We start from the raw sequence: 23216 nt of genomic DNA, 5'->3' as shown, positions 1-23216 counted from the left end.
CTGTTTGGTTGCCCTGTATTGCACCTTATTCAAAAAAGCACTCCTACACTCTTTCGAACACGCTTTAGAACTTCAATATGTATGTGCATTGCTTAACTGCTGTAAGATAAATAGGTGGATATATGAAAATTAGTTGGTTCTTGTGACATTATGAACAATTAATTTAAAATGGGCTGTTTTGTAGGATACTTCCCAGATATAGACTGTACAAAACTGGGGAGTGAATGGTAGGATTTAAACACTAAAAGTTGCTTTTCCATAATTTCCAGATCATGTGTGAATGTCACTGCAAAGCTGCACAATTCACATTCAAACTCATCTCCAGCAACAGGGCTGAAAATGCTGACTGAAGTAAACAACTCTGTGTTTTTAATAATAAAAAGTAAGACAAGTAAAGACGAGGCACAGAGAGGTGAATTCAAGCGTGTGATATTTCTTAGCCCATGCTTGGACTGAAAGTAATCAAGTAAGCTTTTACAGCTATACAGGACCCTCTCTTAAATGTTCACTCTTTCTGCATGCACAAATTTGTAAGGATGGAATGAGAATAAAAAAAAGACAAAAAAAACTCTCATAAACCCAAAGTGAAATTAAAAAAAAAAAATCTATGCTAATTAATTTGGCACTAAAACTGTTCGCTGCAACTCAAATCGGGAGTTTAAATAAATAACACAGCAGCTGCAGCATCATCCTTTTAAAAATATAATAACCAGAAAGTGCAGTTCAGGTTGTGCTTGTAGTTTATTGTTTTCTTTCATTGCACCATGAAACTGCAGTTGCACTGATGAATCTACTTGCCTTTTGCTGATTATAATGCCCTGTTGTGCAAGGGAAGCTACAATGTTCTCATAATGCACACACAAATGAAAATTAATTCTTGAATCTAAGCACATCTAAAACCCATCAACAGTTTCCTGTTAGCCCACTTGCATACAGTACAAATAAAATGGCTTATCTACTACATTTATTTTATTTGTGCATGAATAAAAGAGAATGTGTGGACAATTATAAAGAAAATACACTCACCATCCACTTTATTAGGTACACCTTGCTAGTAAAAGGTTGGACCCCCTTTTTTTCAGAACTGCCTTCATTCTTCATGGCATACTTTAAACAAGGTGTTGGAAACATTCCTTAGTTGTAACAAGTGGTTATTTGAGTTACTGTTGCCTTTCCATCATCTCAAACCAGTCTGCCCATTCTCATTAGACCTCTCACATCAACAAGGCATTTTCGTCCACACAACTGCCGCTCACTGGATATTTTCTCTTTTTCGGACCATGCGCTGTAAACCCCAGAGTTGGCTGAGTGTGAAAATCCCACTAGATCAGCAGATTCTGAAATACTCAGACCAGCCCGTCTTGCACCAACAACCATGCCACGCTCAAAGTCACTTAAATCACCTTTCTTCCCCATTCTGATGCTCGGTTTGCACTTCAGCAAGTTGTCTTGACCACCTCTACATGTCTAAATGCATTGAGTGTGATCAATGTGTCAAAAGTGTGATCGTGTGATTGGCTGATTAGCTATGTGTTAACAAGCAACTGATAAAAAGAATTAAGTGGCCAGTGAGTGGGTGTGGGCGTGTGTGTGTGTGTATATATATATACACACACACACACACACACACACACCTAATAAAGTGGCCAGTGAGTGTATATGCATGATCAAAAGAAAACAAGAGAACAAATTGTTAATGATTCCCTCAAAATATTTATTTGCCCCCCCTGGCCCTGCTAAGGCTCCATACAGAGTAGCTCACCAAAAGGGAAAAAAATGCTAATCACTCCCTCTCAGTGTCTTTTGACATTTTAATGCAGAGGGGAAAAGTGGTTATTCGTGCATTTGTATCTCTCTTCTATCCTTACAAGGCCAGGCCCAATGTTTGATTATAGACTTCTATAACCTAAGAATAGCTTGTATCTGTGGTCAGTGAATTATAAGCCTTAGTATGTAATAAGCATGGGATTTTAAGAGGTTAACATGATTTCTTAATGCTGTTATTCTTAATATGTGAAGAAAATAACTGGGCATTGTCAGCAAACACATGCATCCAAATATATTTGCAAGGCACCTCTTATTGTTATTCTGATGAAACATGAATCATAGGGCATAAACAATGAAGATAACATGATCCTTCTTTTATACGGTGACAGAACACACAGTAACACACAGAATACTCTAATTCCATAGACTAATGCATTTCACTCTGTTGTTCCAGTTACCAAAACAAAGTTGATTATTTGGTTAATGGGGACAAAGCTAGAGTCTCTGAATGTATCCTTTACAACATGTGAAGTATGACAAGGCTGAACTGACATCTATAAATGAAAATACTACATCACTAATGTCATTTTTGTGCCTTCCTATAATGTGGTGTGGTTTACCTGGCTCTGTAAAGTTTAGCAGGGTACAGGAATACGGGTCCTCACGATCTTCTTCAGGTATTGCACAGCCATGCTGGCCAATGATAAATTTCACCAGCACCCTTTGGGAAAAAAAACGAAGCCCTGAGTCAAACAAAAAAAAAAAACGACTAAAGCTTATAAGAATATAAACAGAATACAGAGAGTTAATCAAGATGTTCTTAAAATAACACCAAGAAGAGCACAAACTAAATTTTTACCTACCGTTTACCAAATGACCTATAAACTCCTCAAAAAAATCTTATGTCACAAAGTACTATATTACAAGGAACACAAAATTAAAACTTAAAACTGAATCATCCTTATCCATTATTGAACGGATATGTTCATTTGAAATCTCTGTGTCATGTCTTATCTCCACTCCCAAATGTCTTGCATGCCTTCATTCTGTGTACCACTGTATGCATGCTGTGCAATATCATGAGAAATAACTGTCAATGATTAAAGGAGGTGGCCAAGATTTTGATTATTTCTGATCATGCCAAAATAACGTTTGTTTTTTATTTTTTACATATACTTTCTCACACACACACACACAAAAAAAACCCTGAAAATAGAGCTGAAAGATTTGGGGGGAAAACATGCAACTGCATTTTTCTAACCAATAACATGACTGCAACTTTAACTCCAATTTCGTCCTATAAACTAAGGTCCAAGCATGGACATACAGATGTGGGGGAAAAAGAAAAACACAATATTGTTGACATTTTTTGGTTTGTCCACCATCAGTGCTGTTAATTTATTACACTGTTTTCGCTACATATATTTTGCAGTGACAGTCCTCTGCTGCTTCAGAATTGAACAAATTGTTATAAAGTTGCAATATCGTAACTCTGTAGAAGGCTTTTCATTTGAAATGATGGTTAGAGGAACATTGTGCAATCAGAGCAGAAAGAAGTAGAAGCAGAAAACATGTAGAGAGGAGAATTCCCACTCTGCAGTGTCTTCCGGTTGTCTCAGACGCTAGAGGGAGCTCCCGAGTGAGTCCAAAATGAATGGGTTGATATGGAGCATCTGAGCAAAATCATAGTTTATAAATGCTTAAACGTTTTAATGTAAAGTAATACAATAATTTCCTGAACAATGAATATCATAAAGCATGTTAACACTGCTGTTATATTTTTAATTTATTATTTATATTTTTAAACTCAAGTTATAGGAGTTTAAAATGCTGGCTAATGTATGTCCATGATGTTAGTGAACGTGAACAGCCAATGAGCTGCTCTGCTCACCAATCAATCATCACACATCTTGCAGTAATGCTGCCCAAAAACCATTTGCTGTAGAAAAAAGGAAACATATAGGTAAGATTTCTTTGTTTTTTAGTGAAATACATTCTTCTACTTTCTTAAAGGAACGTACTGAGTAAGTGATGAGAAGTTATTTTAACTTTTCATTTTTTAGCCGTTGAGTGCCATTTGGGGCAGTCGTAGGCTGGAGGTTAGAGAACAAGCCCTGTGACCGGAAGGTTGCCGGTTCAATCCAATTAGCTGACAGGCCCTGACTGAAGTGCCCTTGAGCAAGGCACCTAACCCCCAATTGCTCCCCGGGCGCCGTGGATAGGGCTGTCCACTGCTCTGGGCAAGTGTGCTCACTGCCCCCTGGTGTGTGTGTTCACTAGTGTGCATGTATGTGGGCATTTCACTGCACGGCTGGGTTAAATGCAGAGGTCTAATTTCACAGTGTGCAAACACAGTGACAAACGGTTGTTAATTCAATTCATTTACTCCCATTCATTGAGGACTCACTCGCAAGCACCCTCTGCTGTTCGACAGGGAGTGGCCAGGCTCCTCATAAACTGGCTCTGGCAGAAGTATTAAATGTAACAGCTAACTTAGCACAACAACGTGAAGAGGTTAGGTTGACTTTATCTTGTAGTTTTATTAAGTTTTGTTTATATTTTGTGGGCTTGTGCAGACAGTGGTGGTCTGAATTATGAATAAAGTGGGAAAAGGAACTGTTTATTTGCTTTATTCTATGCAAACCTGGCTACTTCTTAGTTAAAATGTGTTAATGCTCGCCAGCTAGCCAATGAGGTTGAGCCACTGTTAAGCATATATCGTTCCAGTATATCTTGTTTGTTTACAGCGAGAAAATGCACTGAATGAAACAGCTCTGAAGGCCTGAGCCTGATCTTCAGTCATCAAATCAAATTTATTTGTACAGCGCTTTTTACAACGGATGTTGTCACAAAGCAGATTCACAGAATTCCAGAAAAAAAGAAAGTTTTAACAAGAATGTAAAAAGCCCCTGGCGGGCAAGCCAGGGGCAACAGTGGCTGTACAGTAAAGAAAATAAGCAGGGGGAGGAAACACTGTATTCTTAGTGCTGTTCATCAGGATCTGATCACCAAGCAGCTTAGATTTAAAGACTCAGAAGTCATACAGACCGATTCTGGAATTTACTGTGGTCCCTGAGATACCCCAGCCATGTGTCTCTTATGGCTTCACGCAGATCATGGTGATGCCTGGCAGACAGCACTCCCACCAGAACGTCATGCTCCGGGTTACGGCTGCCTGTCAGTTAAAACAAACACTAAATGTTGTTGTCCCTTTTGCAGTTCTTCGCCACGGTCAACAGCTCATCCAAGGAAATACAACTGTACAAGTTTGGAATGTCACAAAGCCAAACAGCAGAACGCGCACGCTTTCAATTAAAATGCCTTGTTAATGATTACACCATGTTTGCATCACTGTTAGTGAGCTCTTACACTGCTATTAAGAGAGAATGTATCTGGCTAGACCTGAAATCCTGCATTGAGTTTAAGGTCTTGATCGCAGCCGCCTAAATGTAATCGCGTTCAGTAGCATACACTCACTCACAGAAAGTGTCCATATATGGTCTTAAACACGATCTATCAGCTATAAACCGTCACAAACAGTGCTCCCAGCTCGAATCGATGGATTAGTGTGATGCCAACATTCAACCTTCAAGCAACGTCGCGAGGCAACGTTCACAGAACGTGTATTTTCAGTACAGACAAATACGTGAATAAGGATATGACTGTGTTTTGCACTCACGTGCACGAAATTGTATAACTAAAGTAACGAAACTACGAGCTGTGAGATCCATACCTGCACTCTTCAAATCCGAGAAGAAAGCGGTTTTGTCCGTCACCCACCACAAATGCACCACGGCCGCGATGACACAAGGGAGTAACAACAATGCTAAACTTCGCATGGACGCACGACTTGATGGTGTCGCACTCACTGAGGAAAGTACATAGCTGCATCGACGAAAAGCACGTCCGTCATCGCTGGTCGTTGAGGTCCGAGTCCAGTGCAGTTCATTCCATGTGGGCACTTCGTGTCTGGCTGCCTCTGCGCACTGAGCCGAAAACGGCCGCCATTAACCAATCGGAAGCGGACACCCACTGCTTTCTGGGATATGTAGTACCGAGATGTCAAGGGAGCTAGAACGGATTAAGGTAATGTCAGGTCGCTTTATATCAAATTTACCGTGATGTGTACATTTACAAAAAATACAAATGTTTACTCCAAGATTTAACCAAGGTATCTATCACTATGGCCCACATGCTTCACAACGAAAACTGAATGGAGACCAAGACTACCATGTAGCAAATCACCAAAACATTATAATTTATATAGTGACAGACCAAGCGAACAAAGAAACGTGTATTCACAGACCACAAAAATACCTTACATTTCTTTAATGGCTTTTTCAGATTTTGTGCATATTTAAAATGTTTATAAACAGAAGCCACTCAGAGTGGTTTGATGTGAAATGTACTATTCTAGATCAACTTATTTATTTACATTAAAGACTAAATTTAAAAAACTAGATTAAATCCTGCACGTTTTGTTATGTTAAAACTCTGAAAATGAATGTTCTTATGAATGCTTTTTACCCAAAGTTAACAGACCTTAATTATCTGTGGCACCTGAACTTACATGTGAAAAAGAGCAACTGGTTTACATGAAAATGAGCTTCTCAATTCAGACAATTATGAAATCACTTTATTAATTTGTACAATTGCACAAATCTACACATCCAAACTGCTAAAAGAGAAAAAATGCAGAAAAGCACCAACAAATCGAAATGTATATATATATATATATATATATATATATATATATATATATATATATATATATATATATATATATATATATATATGTATATATATATATATATATCGCTGTTGTCAGATCAAAACCTCATATCTCCAAAATAGTAACTTTACAGGAAAAGGAAAAACCTGCTTTACTTTTAATGTAAGAGAATGGAACCAGAATTTTTTCCAAATAATTTTGGGCCATTTCATTTACTCCATTCATTATTAAATGTACACACAATGTAAAGGGCGACAGGTAATTTCAAATTATGTCAAAAACTGAAAAATGTCAAAATTGGAAACCAACAGCAATATATATTATAGACTATATATAGACAGATAGATAGATAGAGAGGGAGAGAGATCTATCTATCTATCTATCTATCTATCTATCTATCTATCTATCTATGTATGTGTATATATATATATATGCATGCATATACACACACACACACACACACACACACACATATATATATATATATATATATATATATATATATATATATATATATATGTACACACACACACATTTTCTAAGCCAATTCTCCAGGTCATGGGGGGGTGCTGGGGTTATATATATATATATATATATATATATATATATATATATATATATATATATATATATATATATATATATATATACACACACACACACACACACACACACACACACACACACACACACACACATATACAGGCTAATAGGTCCATGCAAGTAACTATTTTTAAATAATGAAAATTGTCTTTTAATATTCATGAGATCTCTCCATCAAATTTTGCAGGTTGCTCACAAGTCTGTATGGTGGAAAATACACCTTCATAAGTTGACAAACCCTAATGTTGTAAAACTTTATGGCAATGTATTTAAACGTAGGGCATCAAGGATAAATTACAGTACCTGTGAGAAGTTTCTAGCTTAGAAAGTTGCTTAATGAAGTCTGTCCTTACCATTTCTATGACTGATCTTAGCCAAACCTAAGGGTCCTTTCATCTCCTTCCACTACACATCCAGCTGACAGGAAATTGTTGCAAATACTTGAAATCATACTTTCAAAAAAGTGATGTCTTACAATGACCAGAGTGCAGTATAAAGGGGTATAACACAAACAGAAGCACCACAATTTAAGCAATTCAAGGTGCTGTGCATTATATAGAATAACACTTTTGTATAAATCAGCAAAGGCTTGACTAAATTTACCCTTGACAATGCGCTTTTTTAATAGGAGAAAAAAGCTTATGAAATAACAGTGTAGAGGACATGCCTTAGTCACAGTACTTGGGAACTCTTGATTGTAACCATTCTATTTCATTAGAACAGGCAAGATGGTACAAACATGTCTGAGAGATAATTTTTCTGCAGTGCAAGAAACGGGTACTAAACATAGCTTGAAGCTGCAATTATTTAAAAAAAAAATTATATATATATATATTTTTCAAACCACCAACCACCACCCACCCACCAAGCAATGGGTATTTGCTTGTCCTGTTATACAAGTTGAGAAGATGTTTTTTTCTTTTTTTCTTTTTTTGTTTCTCTAATTACAATGCAATAACAAATTTATTATAATTATAATATATTATATTATATATATTATATTATAAACAAGATATGAGAAGCTCTGATAGGTTTGTCAGCTGAGTGGCTTTCACCTCCCCAAGCCCACACTGAATCGCCTAATCCCCACCCCCCCTCCACCCACCCTCTAAAAGCAACTCCCTCACATTTCAGGCCACCAGGAGGGAGCTGACTCAACAACAGATGTAGCTGCCCCTCAAAATCCAAAGCTGGCTCGCAGCTAGGGGTGCGGTCTCCTCTGGATAGAGGCTGTGTCTAGGGCTCATCTCAGAGGATAGTGCAGAAAAACTTCTTCTCCCGGAATGGGTTCTCTGAGGCAGGCACTGGGACGATCAGTGGGTCCTCTCGTATATGGGCTTCGCAGTAGGCCATCAGATCTGCTGCTGCTTTGGACACCTGCCACAATAGCAGGAGAAGGCTGGTAAGTTTAGGGTTGTCATGATTAGGGCTGTGACAGTATATTAGCAATGGAGTAACCTACTGATTATCAGATGATTCGTCTGAGTAGGTGAACAATACCAAACCATACAGAGCCTTTCAGGGATTTCACAATAACTTCACTGATAAATAATAAGCTAATAAACCTTTCATATAATCATGATCATACAAGGGCCAAGAGCATGTCATTATGTAGCAGTGTTTTCATTGAAATGTGTGCTGATACCTTTACACAGATAAATCCCTTGTCTCCGATTAAAGCAGAAACCTTCACTATTTTGTATTTTCTCTTTATCTGTTTTATGTCCTACTAAGAAATTTCAACCAAAGCATTTCACCCAAAAATGGTCAAAATGGCACTTGAAAAGGACAATAGTTTTGTCCAAAAAATCCTAAAGATTAAAGAGGACTACATTATCAAAACGTAACACTTCACAAAACATTTGAATGATGATGAAAACAGGAAACAGTGATTTAAAAATGCCCTTCTACAACAGGCAACATACACGTTCATCTTCTGCTCAATTTGAGAAGCAGCAGATAAAAGGAAAAAATAGGCCATGTAGAGGCTGCAATGCTGAAAGCTAGTTTTGATAACACTTGAAAACACTATATTCTGCTCTATACATATAACTTAAGTATATCTTAGACAAAAAAAATGTTTAATTAATTACCTTGAATGACCAACCATTCTCTGTTGTCGAGGACACTAGATTTCATACTGTGTACTTCAGCACATTGTGTTTCCTACAAAGTGTAATATTTATGTATGTAAAATTTTTTTTCAGCTCAGCTTTGTCCTACCGAAAGCAAATTTGATCAATATTAAAACTATCCTTTCCTTATTATCTTGTAGATTGTATTGGTGCAGAAATTTTCATTTTTGTACATTATTTACCGTCACTACTACAGTACTATACACTGCTACACCTGTAATGCTATGCTAGCACCAACCTATGTACTTTTAACACTTTCCCAAACTCTTCAACTCCATGTTTTACATATGCCAATGAACATCGCTCTGACAATCTGAGTCAATGTGATTTGTATACTCATACTATTCAATTTCATAATTAGAAACACCCTGCTGACATTCTGGTAGGCAACCTGTAACTGTTGTCATAACTGCTATAAAGGAAGCTCTGTGGATGAAAGCAATGCACAACAGCCAGAATGACCATGAAAAAGATGAAAACATATATGGACACTTTGGATACAATTTCAAGAAAATGCTACAAGGAGAAGGTTAGCTTGATTGGTGGACTAGATCTGTATAATAGGGACAAAGTAAATGTTTTAATCATCATAGCCTCCCTTCGGTCATATACTATGAGATCATGTATTACTTGATGCATACTGTGAGCTCTTACAGGTCTCTTCTATCTTGCAATTATTTTTTAAGTGGATGGGTGAACAACATTAAACACTTATCAAGAGAAACCAGCGATTCTGACAATCACATCCAGGTGATATACTGTTATAAAAACAGCTAACATTAGATAGTTTGCTAGTGTAGTTAAGAGCTACTATCCTTGTACACTCATTAACAGTTAACTAGCTAATTGCAGCACTCCATTTTTGGATTACATTGTCCTAATAATTTGACTCTTTGGTGAATAAACATTGGCTGAAATTCATACTGGCAAGTTCATAACTATTTTTGTATAACTATCTAGCCAATGTAGCTAGAAGCATGCCATTTTGAATTTGTAGTTACCCAAAATTGTGGATTTACCATAGATAGCTAGCTAACAACAACAGCTGCAGCAGTTTGGATTTTGTCTACATAGCTAGTTAATAGCAAGATTATTGTAGCTAACTATCTAACCTATTGCTGCTATTTCAGCAAAAAAAGTGGCAGCTAAATAAATGGTTATTATGTTTGTGAATTGAGCTTTAATATAAAAAGACAGTGTATGATATTTATGCCACAATTCTATAATAATATGCTGTTGTTAGCTAGCTATCTAAGCTAAATCCACACTTTTGGGTAACTATGGTGATTTAAATGTTGTTGGACCAGTTGTTAGCAAAAAGGGTTTAATGTTTTTATTAAATTCTTGTTTACAATTGTTCCCTAGGTCAAGCACAGCCAGAGAGTAAATGACTCACCATTATTACCATTGGTAGTTTCTCAAAGAGATGGCATCATACTTGCTGCGCATTGCATCTACATGGCAGGATAAGGGGAGTCCTGCAGTCATATAGGTGCATTGCTCTTCGCTATCCAAGAAGACCATTGCCCAGGAGGAGGCCTACTGGTTTTTACCAAGTGGGTTATCCAAGGAGGCAAGGTACAGTGAGGTAAAATGAATATCCAATCCAGTAAGACACTAAAGAGGAAGCTGGAGAATTGATTTTTGGGAGATCTAAACATCACAGTGACAGCTCACCAAAACTGCCTAATGTCCCAGTCCAACTGATGAAGATAAAGGCATTGCTGGCTGACCTAAAAGACATTTCATGTCTTTGTCAGTTCAGTATATATGCCTGGGCTTTAGTTTAGATCATTGCAAAGTATCGTTTGCTAATATCATATCTCCAGGAATAAGCTTTCCCTGTAATCCAGAGTTTTCTGTGATATGTTTATCACTCAGTTCTGCCTCCTCATGCATTAGAAAGAAATGAAACGGATCCTTGAGGAGTAATACCTATAAGGAATTTGACAGTATTATGAATTTGACATTTTTGGCCAAAAATGTGCTCCACAATCCATAATCAAACACATTATTTTATAGCTTGTCTTTTGCTATTTACAGCAGTTCACAGTGCAGGAACCTGTATTTGCATCCCTGAAAAAATTCTGATCAATAAATACTCATGTGTGTGAGCATTTGTAAAGAGTGAAATGTTAAAGCAGCAGATTGTACAGACAGTACAGAGAAAATGTGCTGTAGAAAAACCCTGCACTGCACAGTTCAGATGTTTGGTGCTGCCTGAATGCGGGTAGAAATTCATATGTCTAAACCATGCCAACTACAGAAAAAGTTTGACAGATTTGCACCATCCAAGGCAGGTCTGATAATGCCTCCCACCTGAAATGGAGACTCTGATAGGCTCTGCCACTGAGGTTTAATCTGCCTGTTGATGCTGATCAGCACTTCAAGCTGTTTAGGGAAAGTGGAGGTTTTAATGTGCATGTCTTGAATTTTAAAAAGTTGTGGGGCATCACAGTACTTTGAAAAGTGGTGGCACAAATGCCCGCTCATCAACTGTGGTTCATGCGGTGATGATCTTTCAATAAATATCTCAAAACAGTATATGATGGCAGTCACTTTAGGTCCAAAATGTTTTCCGCAAACCACTGGCGTTGATGCTGTCTGGCCAGAATATAAATTATTTCAGTCACTCATACATGACATATCACTATAAGAAACTGGAGCAAGATCATTTTCCAGAGCAAGATTCAACATTTCACAATCAACAGTATCAAAGACACTTTGTGGCCCTTTTTTCATTCCTTTTCATCCTTTTTAATTTTTGTTGATATTTTTGATTCTTTTCATTCTTTTTGAAGGCTATAGATTAAAGAATTATAAAATTATGATTATTATAAAATTATTAGGGCAATAGCATAGACAATATCAGAGATGAATGGGAGCAATTATGGGCTGGAGGTTAGGGAACCAGCCTTGCAACCAGAAAATCACCGGTTTGATACCCTGAGCCGATAGTATGTTACTGAGGTGCCCTTGAGCAAGGCACCAAATCCCCCAACTGCCCCTGGGCGCTGCGGATAATGCTGCCCAGCCCCCAGATAAGTGTGCTCACAACGCCCTAGTGTTTGTCTTCACTAGTGTGTTTCACTGCATAGATGGGTTAGATTGCTTAGATTATTTATAAATGTCCAGACAGTGGGCAAAAGTAAATAGCTTTTGTCTGCGACACGATCTAGCTAACCTACATATACAAAACACAGATAGTTAGTGATGTTAGCAGTCCATGGCCACAGACAAACAATACAGGTTACTAATACAGCAAGTTAATAATATATATATTAATCACTGCTTGTATAATTTAAACTATAATTGACTGCATTTGCTAGATCGGTTGTGGCAACCTTACATAACGCATGACCATTCATGAAGCAGGCAGGAAGGGTTAGTTAATTAATAATATTAATTATTGTTCATTATCTCAAAGCAAACTGGAATTTGCTAAATGAACTTGACCTTGCCTACCAAAATGGCACCCAGACTCATTGGAATACTATGAATAGGCAGAATAAAGAATCAAAATAGTGGAAAATAAACACAATAAATGAGATCAATCAATTTCAAAACAGTATATGATCATATTCCCTCTCTCTCTCTCCTTCTCTGGCTTACAAACACACACATTAGCTATAGAATTCTCCTTTTAGACAAATACATAAAACATACAGATTCACTTACATAAGCACATATCCAGTAAACAAATTACAGATGCCTCAATACCACTTTTTCTTTTGAGATACCAATACTGAAACTGACAATTAGCCCAGGCCCATGCTGTCTGAAATTTCATCTTCTTTTTTCAGTTAAAATGAAAGTCTACATGTAGGCTATCATGCTCAAACTACTTAAAATCTCTTATATAGTACAGTAAGAAATAGACAGCTTACAACATCATCACACATGGGAGATATTTGAGGATATATTTGTTACAGCATTGTATCAATTCTTTATTTTTTTCCCCCATCCAATATCGAGGTGTGCCATGTATGTAGGGTGCTGTCTGTACATACACATAGATCAATGAATAAATTACAACATGACAATTACAAGCACATGTGTGTGCACGTACATGGTTCCATATGCACCTATGACCTACTCTGAACACTACAGACTGTACTGTGTCAGATCACTCAAATTCACTCCTTGAAGGGATTAAGGCTATCATGTTTATTCAAGATTTGGCAATGATTTGACAGCATAATGAAATAATTCATGTTTATTATTATACATATTCATACTTACTCCATTATGCATATTTAAATTCTCTTGCCAGTGTCTCTTCTAGTAAGAAACAGAGCCAGATATACACACTGTAATAGTTAGGCTTGTAGGAGTCACTGATTGCACACTGTTAACACTACATGTTGTTCTTAGTCACCCCAAACAGGACTAACTGTGTCTGTGTATTTCTTTGCCCGAACTGAACAGCTGCCCAAACTGTGCAGTCTGATGCTGTTACTTCATCTGCCATAATCAGGATCTGGACCAGTTTGACCTCCTTCTGCTGTTCAATTCTGTGCAAAAAGCCTCACCTGCATGCCACTCACTCAGCATGACAGTGACATTGGTGCTGAACTATTTAATCATAGACATTGTTTCATACTAATGGATCATCATTATAGTCATTGAGTATGTTTACATACAGATAAACATTCTGATAACTGCAGAACAATTGGAAAAAAAAATACAGGTGTTCATGAGTCAGGCAACAATAATGATTTCTGCTTTGCAACCCATCCAAAAACTTACACAATGTTATGCTACATAAGCGTGACATCGTAGCTTAAAAAAAACAGTCACTTTACCGGAAAACATAAATCTACATCATCTAGAAGATGAAGAATGTTTAAATTCTTAATTTTATGAAGCATGCAGTAGGTTTCAAAAGTGTTTTGTTGCCATCTTGCAGGTACTGTGTTAAGCGCTGCTTGCTGATTCCAGAATAGTGCTGCATTTTCACACATATGCACTGAAAAAGCCTTAATTAAAAAAAATGGATAATGCTTGTTTACATGATCACTTCAGTAATCAGTTACTGCCAATATCTAATAAAGATCTGTAAACACACTCGTTGATGTTCTTGGATTTAACTCGCATACACTCTTAACAGCAGTCGTAGGTTTTCACTAGTAACAGTGACTGATTTTCATAGATCTACTTCTCATTAGTGGGGTGAATGAAAAGTCAGATAATCCATCCATCCATCCATCCATTTTCTAAGCCGCTTCTCCGTCAGGGTCGCGGAAGTCAGATAATCCAAAAAAAAAAAAAAACTCACATATTGCAAAAAGAGTTTTATGCTAGGATGAGGTAGTAAAGTTTAAATATCATATCATACAATATCAAGTGCCATAGAGGTTGATAGAAAAGGCTTTTTGAAAATAATAATGTGTCAAGTCGCAAGTGAGAAATGATTGGTGCATAGCTTAGCAAAGGTTACTTTTCATATTCTGAAATATTTTCAATTTCATATTTGAAAAATGGCTCTGCACAGTGTGCTCCCACTGTGTTCAGGGCTATCAAAACCAGCACAACCAGACATGCTAACAGCCTTTTCCTCAGAGCTGTAGTGCTCATTAACCACAGAGGACATCTTGCACTTTATACTTGAACTAAACCATCAAAGCTTTTTATTGTATTACAGTAATTCCTCTATAACAATGTTTTATTAATAATTGCAGAACTGTGCAGATGTTAAATTGTATTCTGTATATAATAGTTTTATAGTATATTTCATCAGACACTCATATGTATAGTTATTTTTATCTGCACTGCATATGAACAGATATTCACAATTCACTTTAGCTCCTTCATGGCTCTTTAGTATTCATGAATCTTTAACCTATTTATTGTATATTTATTTAAAATTTCTCTTAGCTAAATATTTGTTAACCGTCTGTTTGCTTGTCTGGTCTGTTGCATATGTTACATTTCGTACATGTGTGCACTCACCAAGACAAATTCCTTCTATGTGTAACATACTTGGTGGAATAAAGTGACACTGATTCTAAAAAATAAAACAAAAAAGAGACCATGAACTGTTAAGCAGCTGAAATTCTATATCACAGAAGAATGGAAAAATATTTCACTTTCAAAACTACAGAAATTGGTCTCATCAGTTCCCAAACATTTACAGTGTGTTGTTAAAAGAAGATGTGATGCAACACAGTGGTAAACACATCCCTGTCCCAACTTCTATCAAACTTGTTGCTGGCATCATTCAAAATGGTTCTAATAGTTCTATAATTCAGATCTTTTGTATTTAGTGTGGTTAGGTTTTTACTCAATATAAACTATTTTTCTTTTTCATCTCCTACTATTAAAATAAATGTAGACATTTTCACTATCAGACTTTTCATTGTTCTATTTATAATGAAACAAGGTATGCATGGACAGTGGCAGCTTCAGCAGGTAGGTTGGCTACATTGCCCAAAGGAATTTTTTTCATCCTCATCATCATATTCTTTCTCCAGTGTGAGTACTTTCCAAGCCTTATCATGTTATGTCGCATAACGCAGGACCAGCTACACAACTGTAGCCCTGTTTGGTTGCATTGCTATGACTGTGATTGACCAAATAAATATTCCATCACTATGCACTATTTTTAGGTGAATACAATATTGTTATTCCTATTATTTTTTCATTGTGTTCATCCCTTTATGTTTTTTGAATAATTAATGCAGCTTAAAATGCTTAATGTACTGCTTGATTTACAGATCTTTTCAACAAGAACTATATTTCACATGATTTAGATTAGTTTGAAACCTAAAATATCCAAACTACACATACACACATACATCTCTCCTGACAGAGGAAGATCCCTGGCCTAGAAACAGATAAGAATCTGCATTGTCAGAAGTGAATTAATTAATACTAATCAGAGGTGAATAAGATTGCTCCCTATTTTATAGTTATTTCATGATTCTTGAAGTGTAACCCTATGCACTGTTCTTGAGCTGATCTTAAGGCTACAGGAAGTTTGGAGGTCTGTAGCAATTGACTCTGCATAAAGTTGTCGACCTCTGCACACTATGCGCTTCAGCATCAGCTGACCCCGTGCTGTCATTTTACATGGCCTACCACTTCGCACCTGAATTGCTGTTGTTCCCAATCGCTTACACTTTGTTCTAATACCACTGACTGTTGACTGTGGAATATTTTGTAGCGCAGAAATTTCACGACTGGACTTGTTACACATGTGGCATCCTATCACAGTACCATGCTGGAATACACTGAGCCCCTGAGAGTGACCCATTTTTTCATAACTGTTTGTAGAAGCAGTCTGCATGCCTAAGTGCTTGGTTTTATACACCTGTGGCCATGAAAGTGATTAGAACACCTGAATTAAATTGTCTGGATGGGTGAGTAAATACTTTTGGAAATATAGCGTACATATCCTTTTATTAATACATTACCTTTTTGTAAGCTATTACTTCTGTGTTCTGTGTCTAATTATAACAATTCTATCAAAATAGATCACTGTCTACAGGCAAAACCCTGACCAAAAATTAACCTAATTTTGGTGAGTAGGAAAATAGGTGAGATAAGCAGCCTTGTCCTACTACGTATGTCTGAAGCTTTTTGATTTTCACCTATTTATTTTATGGAAAAAATAATGGGAAATATTACTTTTGACAGAGGTAGATATGACATTGATATGACTAGATATGACTAGACTACATGAGAGCACTACAAACGAGAATACTATTTACTCTTGTCATAATATTAACCTTAGGTGTCTTTCTCTTGTTCTTTTTTATAACTAGAAATACTCATTTATTGTTATCTATATAACATGTTACATATGTATTATTCATTTTGATATTATATTGCCTATGTTAACTTAGAAATACTTTGCTATAAACCTGTTCACAATGTCAATTATTACTTTTTACTGTATTAGCTTAAGGACATGTCCAATTCTATGTAAAAGCACAATTTCTAATTCAGTTTCCATTTATCACCTTTCTGCAAACAGGCCTAATGTCTTAAGGACAACAATATAACATTCCTGCACATTTTTAATATGTGCAGCACTGCACATATTAACTGCTGACTGTTGTCATGGCTGTAACTAGCTATGCTCCACTTTGCTCCATTCATGAGATTAAATGTAGAAACAGTGGTGTTATGATAACAGTGCTCCAATCAAGGGCCTCATTTTTTTTAATGAAATTTGATTTATTTTCTGTGAGCACTGTCACTTAATTATGGCTAATCAAAATCTGCCAAGCTCCGTGTTATGTTCTCAACCCTCATCAAATAACTTGTGGCGTCCCCCAAGGATCAATTCTTGGGCCTTTACTGTTCAACCTATATATGCTTCCATTACCGCATATCATTAACAAACATGGTATTAGTTATCATCAATATGCAGATGACACTCAACTTTACATTTCTTTAGAACCTAAAGCCCTAAAATCAATTAGCTCACTGTTTGAGTGCATAGGTGATATACAGACATGGATGTCAGACAATTTTCTGCAATTAAATAAAGAGAAGACAGAGGTTCTTGTTATTGGCAGTGATTCACAAAAGAATGATGTTCAGACTTATTTAAATCAAATGAATCTGAAGGCCAAACAATGTGTTAAGAACTTGGGCGTCACTTTTGATAATGAGCTCAGCTTTAAATCACACATCATGACTACATGCAAGACAGCTTATTTTCACCTTAGAAACATCGCTAAGGTCCGAGATATGCTCTCTCCTGCTGATAGTGGAAAACTTGTCCATGCATTTATCACATCAAGGATAGATTATTGCAACGCTGTTTTATCTGCTCTCCCAAAGAGCTCTATCTCTCACCTACAGCGAGTTCAGAATGCTGCTGCAAGGGTCTTGACCCGGAGAAGAAAGAGAGATCATATTACACCTGCACTCCACTCACTGCACTGGTTACCTGTCAGTTTTAGAATAGATTTTAAGGTTCTGGTGATGGTTTTTAAATGTCTTCATGGTCTTGCTCCTCTTTACCTCAGTGAAATGATGGTGAGATATGTTCCTGTCAGGTCTCTCAGGTCTTCAAACAGTAATCTACTGGTGATTCCTAAAACCCGGTTAAAGATTGGCGAGGGTGCTTTTAGCCACTACGGCCCAAAGCTTTGGAACTCTCTTCCTGAGGAGCTAAGAGGCATTACATCCCTGTACAGCTTCAAGAGTAATCTTAAAACCTTCCTGTTTAGATCTGCTTTTAGTTAAGAAACATTTGTCTGTTCTATCTCTTTCATTTTATCTTTTTCAGTTTATTTCATTATTTTATTTTGTTTCCTTCTATCTTTATTTCTTTTAATGTGTTTTGCTTATCTTTGTTTTCTTTTTATTTATTCTGTAAAGCACTTTGAGTTGCATGTATGTATGAAAGGTGCTATACAAATAAAGATTATTATTATTATTATCACTGTTTAATAATTGTTGCTGTCCACAATAACTTCTTATGCAAAAAAAGCGATGAAACTACACAGCGAGCAGTGAGAGGTTCTCAGCTGACCTCAGAACAGCTGTGGTTTGGCCATAGATTTAACTGCCAGCTCTGTTTATCTCTGTACAAGATGCTACACAGCCCACAGAACCAGAGTAACTTTGACTTCTTGACATGTTCAGGTGTGCAGCATACATGATATAGGCTAACAAATAACATTGTAATAACATAGCTAGCCGAAAGTTTATGAACGCAATTAACACATTAATTATTATTATATTGCTGGCTAAACCAGCATGCTTTCGTCTACCTCCAGTAACTAATATAGGTTATTATATTAGTGATTAGATGTGAAATTGAAGTTATTTGTGTTACATAGTCATAACATACTACAACCAGCATGAGAATATTCACTGTAAACCAGCATATTGATGGTACCATCATGTAGCTAACACCATTAAGAAATCAGAAGTTTTATTAGGCTGTATTTTGTATCATTAACTGTATGAGTAGCCATACATTTATAATGTATGTTTATTGTATGCTTTTTCAGTAATCAATGAGTACAGAATTGCAAAACAGACAAGCAAAGATAGAGTTAAAGGAAATAAAATCAATTTGAAACTATTGCTTAATTTAATGTATGTTTAACGTATTTCAAATTAAATTAATTAATGAGTTCAATTCATTAAATCATGAGTAGTGAGTATGTGGTATCATACGAGAAAAAAACAAGAAAAAAAAACATATTACCCCATTGCATTGAATCTGACATTTTCAATTCTGATTTGAGATGCTTTGATATGTGGTACTGAAAAAAGGGCAGTCGTGGGCTTGAGGTTAGGGATCTGGCCCTGTGACCAGAAGGTTGCCGGTTCGATCCCCAGGGCTGACAGTCCATGACCGAGGTGTCCTTGAGCAAGACACCTAACCCCCAACTGCTCCCCGGGCGCCGTGGACAGGGCTGCCCACCGCTCCGGGCAAGTGTGTGCACTGCCCCCTTGTGTGTTTGTTCACTAGTGTGTATGTGGTGTTTCACTTCACGGATGGGTTAAATGCGGAGGTGGAATTTCCCCGGGTGTGGGATCAAAAAAGTATAACTTAACTTAAATCCGATCCGTATCCGATCTGCACCAATGCCACTGAGTTTGAACAGCCAGATTGTAATTCATGCTGACTTTTACGTCAGTACAACTTGGCATTCGTCAAACTTTCACGCTGCTGAGACTCAAATATTTAGGCAGATGTTTCTGTACCAAAAAACAGAAGAAACTCCGCTCCGAGTTTGAAGAGGTTTTGAACGAAACGGCCAAGCGCAGCTGTAGGAGCCCGAGGCTGCAGCATCAGAAAACAGTTTTAACAATCCGAGGGCACGAACCAAAGAAGTGACCATGAATGAATACTGGGCCCTTTTTACGGTGAACTCGAACACACTGTGGGTGATGAGCCCAGCTGTCAACCACTGGAACTTTATAATCGCTCTTGTGATGCTGGCAAAGACGAAACTGGAAGCGACCAGTTTTCGCTAGTCGTCATGACTGTCATGACTGCCATGTGAAGTATAGTTCTTTTGCGCATGTGGGTTGGTTTAGGAGCTGATGTCACATACAGATCACATTTAAAAGATAGTGTGAACAGGCACACATCTCTCTTAGTCAATTATTAAGAATATATATACAATAGGAGTAACAATTTATCAAGCAGTTTATGACGTAAAGGGGTTAGTGAAACTAATAAACTAATAAAAACAAGCCTGCATATCTTTTTAGTTTTATGTTAAGAATTCTGCCAATTACCTGATTTACACGTTTCCAAAATCTTGAAATTAGCTAACTACCCCCAGCACCTCCTCACAAGGCTGCATTATGCTAGATGTTTGTACCGACTGTAAATAACTCAATTAATCTAATCTTAGCTTGTAATACAGATCTCGGATCGAGTTAAGGCAGGATTCTTGCAAGCATCCATAAAGCTGCCGGTGTTGCATCCAATTCACGTTTCCCTTCACAACTCAAACCCTCAGTCACACGCACTCACTGAACAGAAATCAAAAGCAAGTAACACTGGAACTATGGAAAGCAAAACAGTTCAGGAAAGGTTAATGGCCACTGTTACCGGCTGTGCCAATCTTTTGTTCGTGCAGCCTTTCTTGAACTATCTAACTTGCTGAAGTGCAAACCGAGCATCAGAATGGGGAAGAAAGGTGATTTAAGTGACTTTGAACATGGCGTGGTTGTTGGTGCCAGATGGGTTGGTCTGAGTATTTCAGAGACTACTGCTCTACTGGGATTTTCACGCATAACCATCTCTAGGGTTTACAGAGAATGGTCTGAAAATGAGAAAATATCCAGTGAGCAGCAGCTGTGTGGATGAAAATGCCTTGTTGATGTGAGAGGTCAGAGGAGAATGGGCAGACTGGTTCGAGATGATAGAAAGGCAACAGTAACTCAAATAACCACTTGTTACAACCAAGGAATACAGAATACCATCTCTGAATGCACAACATGTCAAACCATGAAGAAGATGGGCTACAGCAGCAGAAGACCACATCAGGTGCCATTCCTGTCAGCCAAGATCAGTAAACTGAGACTGCAATTCACATGGGCTCACCGAAATTGGACAATAGAAGATTGGAAAAATGTTGCCTGGTCTGACGAGTCTTGATTTCAGCTGCGACATTCAGATGGTAGGGTCAGAATTGGCGTAAACAACATAAAAGCATGGATCCATCCTGCATTGCATCAACGATTCAGTCTGGTGGTGGTGGTGTAATGGTGTGGGGGATATTTTCTTGGCACACTTTGGGCCTCTTTGTACCAATTGAGCATTGTTTAAATGCCGCAGCCTACCTGAGTATTGTTGCTGACCTTGTCCATCCCTTTATGACCACCGTGTACCCTTCTTCTGATGGCTACTTCCAGCAGGATAATGCACCATGTCATAAAGCATATATCATCGCAAACTGGTTTCTTGAACATGACAATGATTTCACTGTACTCCAATGGCTTCCACAGTCACCAGATCTCAATCCAATAGAGCACCTTTGGGATGTGGTGGAACGGGAGATTCGCATCATAGACAGGTCAACAAGGTGTTGAAAGTATACCATGAAGAATTAAGTGCAGTTCTAAAGGCAAAAGGGGTCCAACCTTTTACTAGAAAGGTGTACCTAATGAGGTGGTTGTTGAGTGTGTGTGTGTGTGTGTGTATATATATATCAGGAAGGGCATCCGGCGTAAAACTTGTGCCAAAACTATCACAAATATGATTGCCATACCGGATCGGTCGAGGCCCGGGTTAACAACGACCGCCTTCGGTGCTGTTGACCAGCAGGGTGCCGGTGGAAATTGGACTACTGTAGGTCAAAGACCATCAAAGGGGAGAGGAGGAAGGCGGGTTAGAAGGCAGTGAGAGAGAATGAAAGGCAGGAGTGTGGAGGTTAGAGTAGGGACTCTGAACATAGGGACAATGACTGGTAAAGGCAGAGAGCTTGCAGACATGATGGAGAGAAGGAAGGTAGATATTCTGTGTGTCCAGGAGACCAGATGGAAAGGAAGCAAGGCCAGGAATATTGGAGGTGGATTCAAACTGTTCTATCATGGTGTAGACAGGACGAGAAATGGAGTAGGGATAATCCTAAAGGAACAGCTTGTGAAAAGTGTTCTGGATGTAAAGAGAGTGTCACACAGGATCATGAGCCTGAAGTTGGAGGTTGATGGTGTAATTTTGAATGTAGTCGGTTCATATGCACCACAGGTTGGTTGTTAGAGGAGAAAGAGGAATTTTGGACTAAGATGGATGAAGTGGTAGATGGTGTCCCTAGAGAAGAGAGATTAGTGATTGGTGCAGACTTCAATGGACATTTGGTGAAGGGAACAGAGGGGATGAAGTGGTGTATGGGTATGTCTGGTGTTGAAAGACAGAAATGCGGAAGGTCAGACGGTTGTAGATTTTGCAAAGAGAAAGAGAGCTTTCACTTTGGCTGTGAGAGCTTGTATGATGGAGATACTGCAGCCTTTGTAAGATAGGCTGCGTCCCTTTTCATTTGCTGCTTGGAGAATTTTACGCTCGTCTGCATAGTTAAGGAATTTAATCAGCACCAGTCATAGATGGTCATTCCTTGGCGCCACACTCTTTGCCCAAGAGTTCGGTGTGCCCGGTCAATTTTAATGATACCAAGTTTTGTCTCAAGTCCAAGGTAGGGAGCCAGGACTGAAAAAAAAAATTACAGGCTGTCTGCCATCAGTGCCCTCTTTTAGGCTTCAGCAGTGCCCCTCTGGTTCAACTCTGCTATAGGTATGGTTGACATGTCATCATACCCAGGCACAATGACTCCTCACACTATGCAAATCAGTCAACCAACATTACCACCCCCTGATGATTTCCTACTCGTGCTGTGCACCTAAATATGAGAAAGAGCCTAGAGCTGGAGAGAACCTCACTGTTGTTTTGTATATTTTTTTATACATACCATCTCATTGCATTTACCTTATCATTTAGGGTTCTCGTTAGGTTATTATTCTTAGTTCTGAGTTATTGATAGTGTTTGTAGATACTG

At 37.8% G+C, this 23216-nt stretch overlaps 2 protein-coding genes across 5 annotated transcripts in view; both read right to left on the bottom strand.

Annotated features, from left to right (window-relative positions):
* The window catches only part of b3galnt2 (beta-1,3-N-acetylgalactosaminyltransferase 2), a 44545-nt gene extending 38691 nt beyond the window's left edge, over window positions 1–5854 (bottom strand). The window contains exons 1-3 of one of the 4 annotated variants that reach the window (XM_017722802.2): window positions 5501–5854; window positions 4816–4942; window positions 2388–2488 (exon numbers count right to left, since the gene is read on the bottom strand). In XM_017722802.2, coding sequence (XP_017578291.1) covers window positions 2388–2488; window positions 4816–4942; window positions 5501–5606 — 334 coding nt within the window. In that variant the 5' untranslated portion in view covers window positions 5607–5854. The remainder of the gene's footprint in view (window positions 1–2387; window positions 2489–4815; window positions 4943–5500) is intronic. The other 3 variants (XM_017722800.2, XM_017722804.2, XM_017722801.2) reach the window with 3 other exon arrangements.
* A 2355-nt stretch (window positions 5855–8209) lies between these two features.
* The window catches only part of LOC108442655 (guanine nucleotide-binding protein G(I)/G(S)/G(O) subunit gamma-4), a 46977-nt gene continuing 31970 nt past the window's right edge, over window positions 8210–23216 (bottom strand). The window contains exon 3 of the mRNA XM_017722805.2: window positions 8210–8479. Coding sequence (XP_017578294.1) covers window positions 8351–8479 — 129 coding nt within the window. The 3' untranslated portion in view covers window positions 8210–8350. The remainder of the gene's footprint in view (window positions 8480–23216) is intronic.

Source organism: Pygocentrus nattereri, chromosome 5, assembly GCF_015220715.1.
Source record: "Pygocentrus nattereri isolate fPygNat1 chromosome 5, fPygNat1.pri, whole genome shotgun sequence".
Classification (NCBI taxonomy): Eukaryota; Metazoa; Chordata; class Actinopteri; order Characiformes; family Serrasalmidae; genus Pygocentrus; species Pygocentrus nattereri.
The sequence above is the reverse complement of the archived record's forward strand: the minus strand, read 5'-3'. Positions and strand labels throughout refer to the sequence as shown.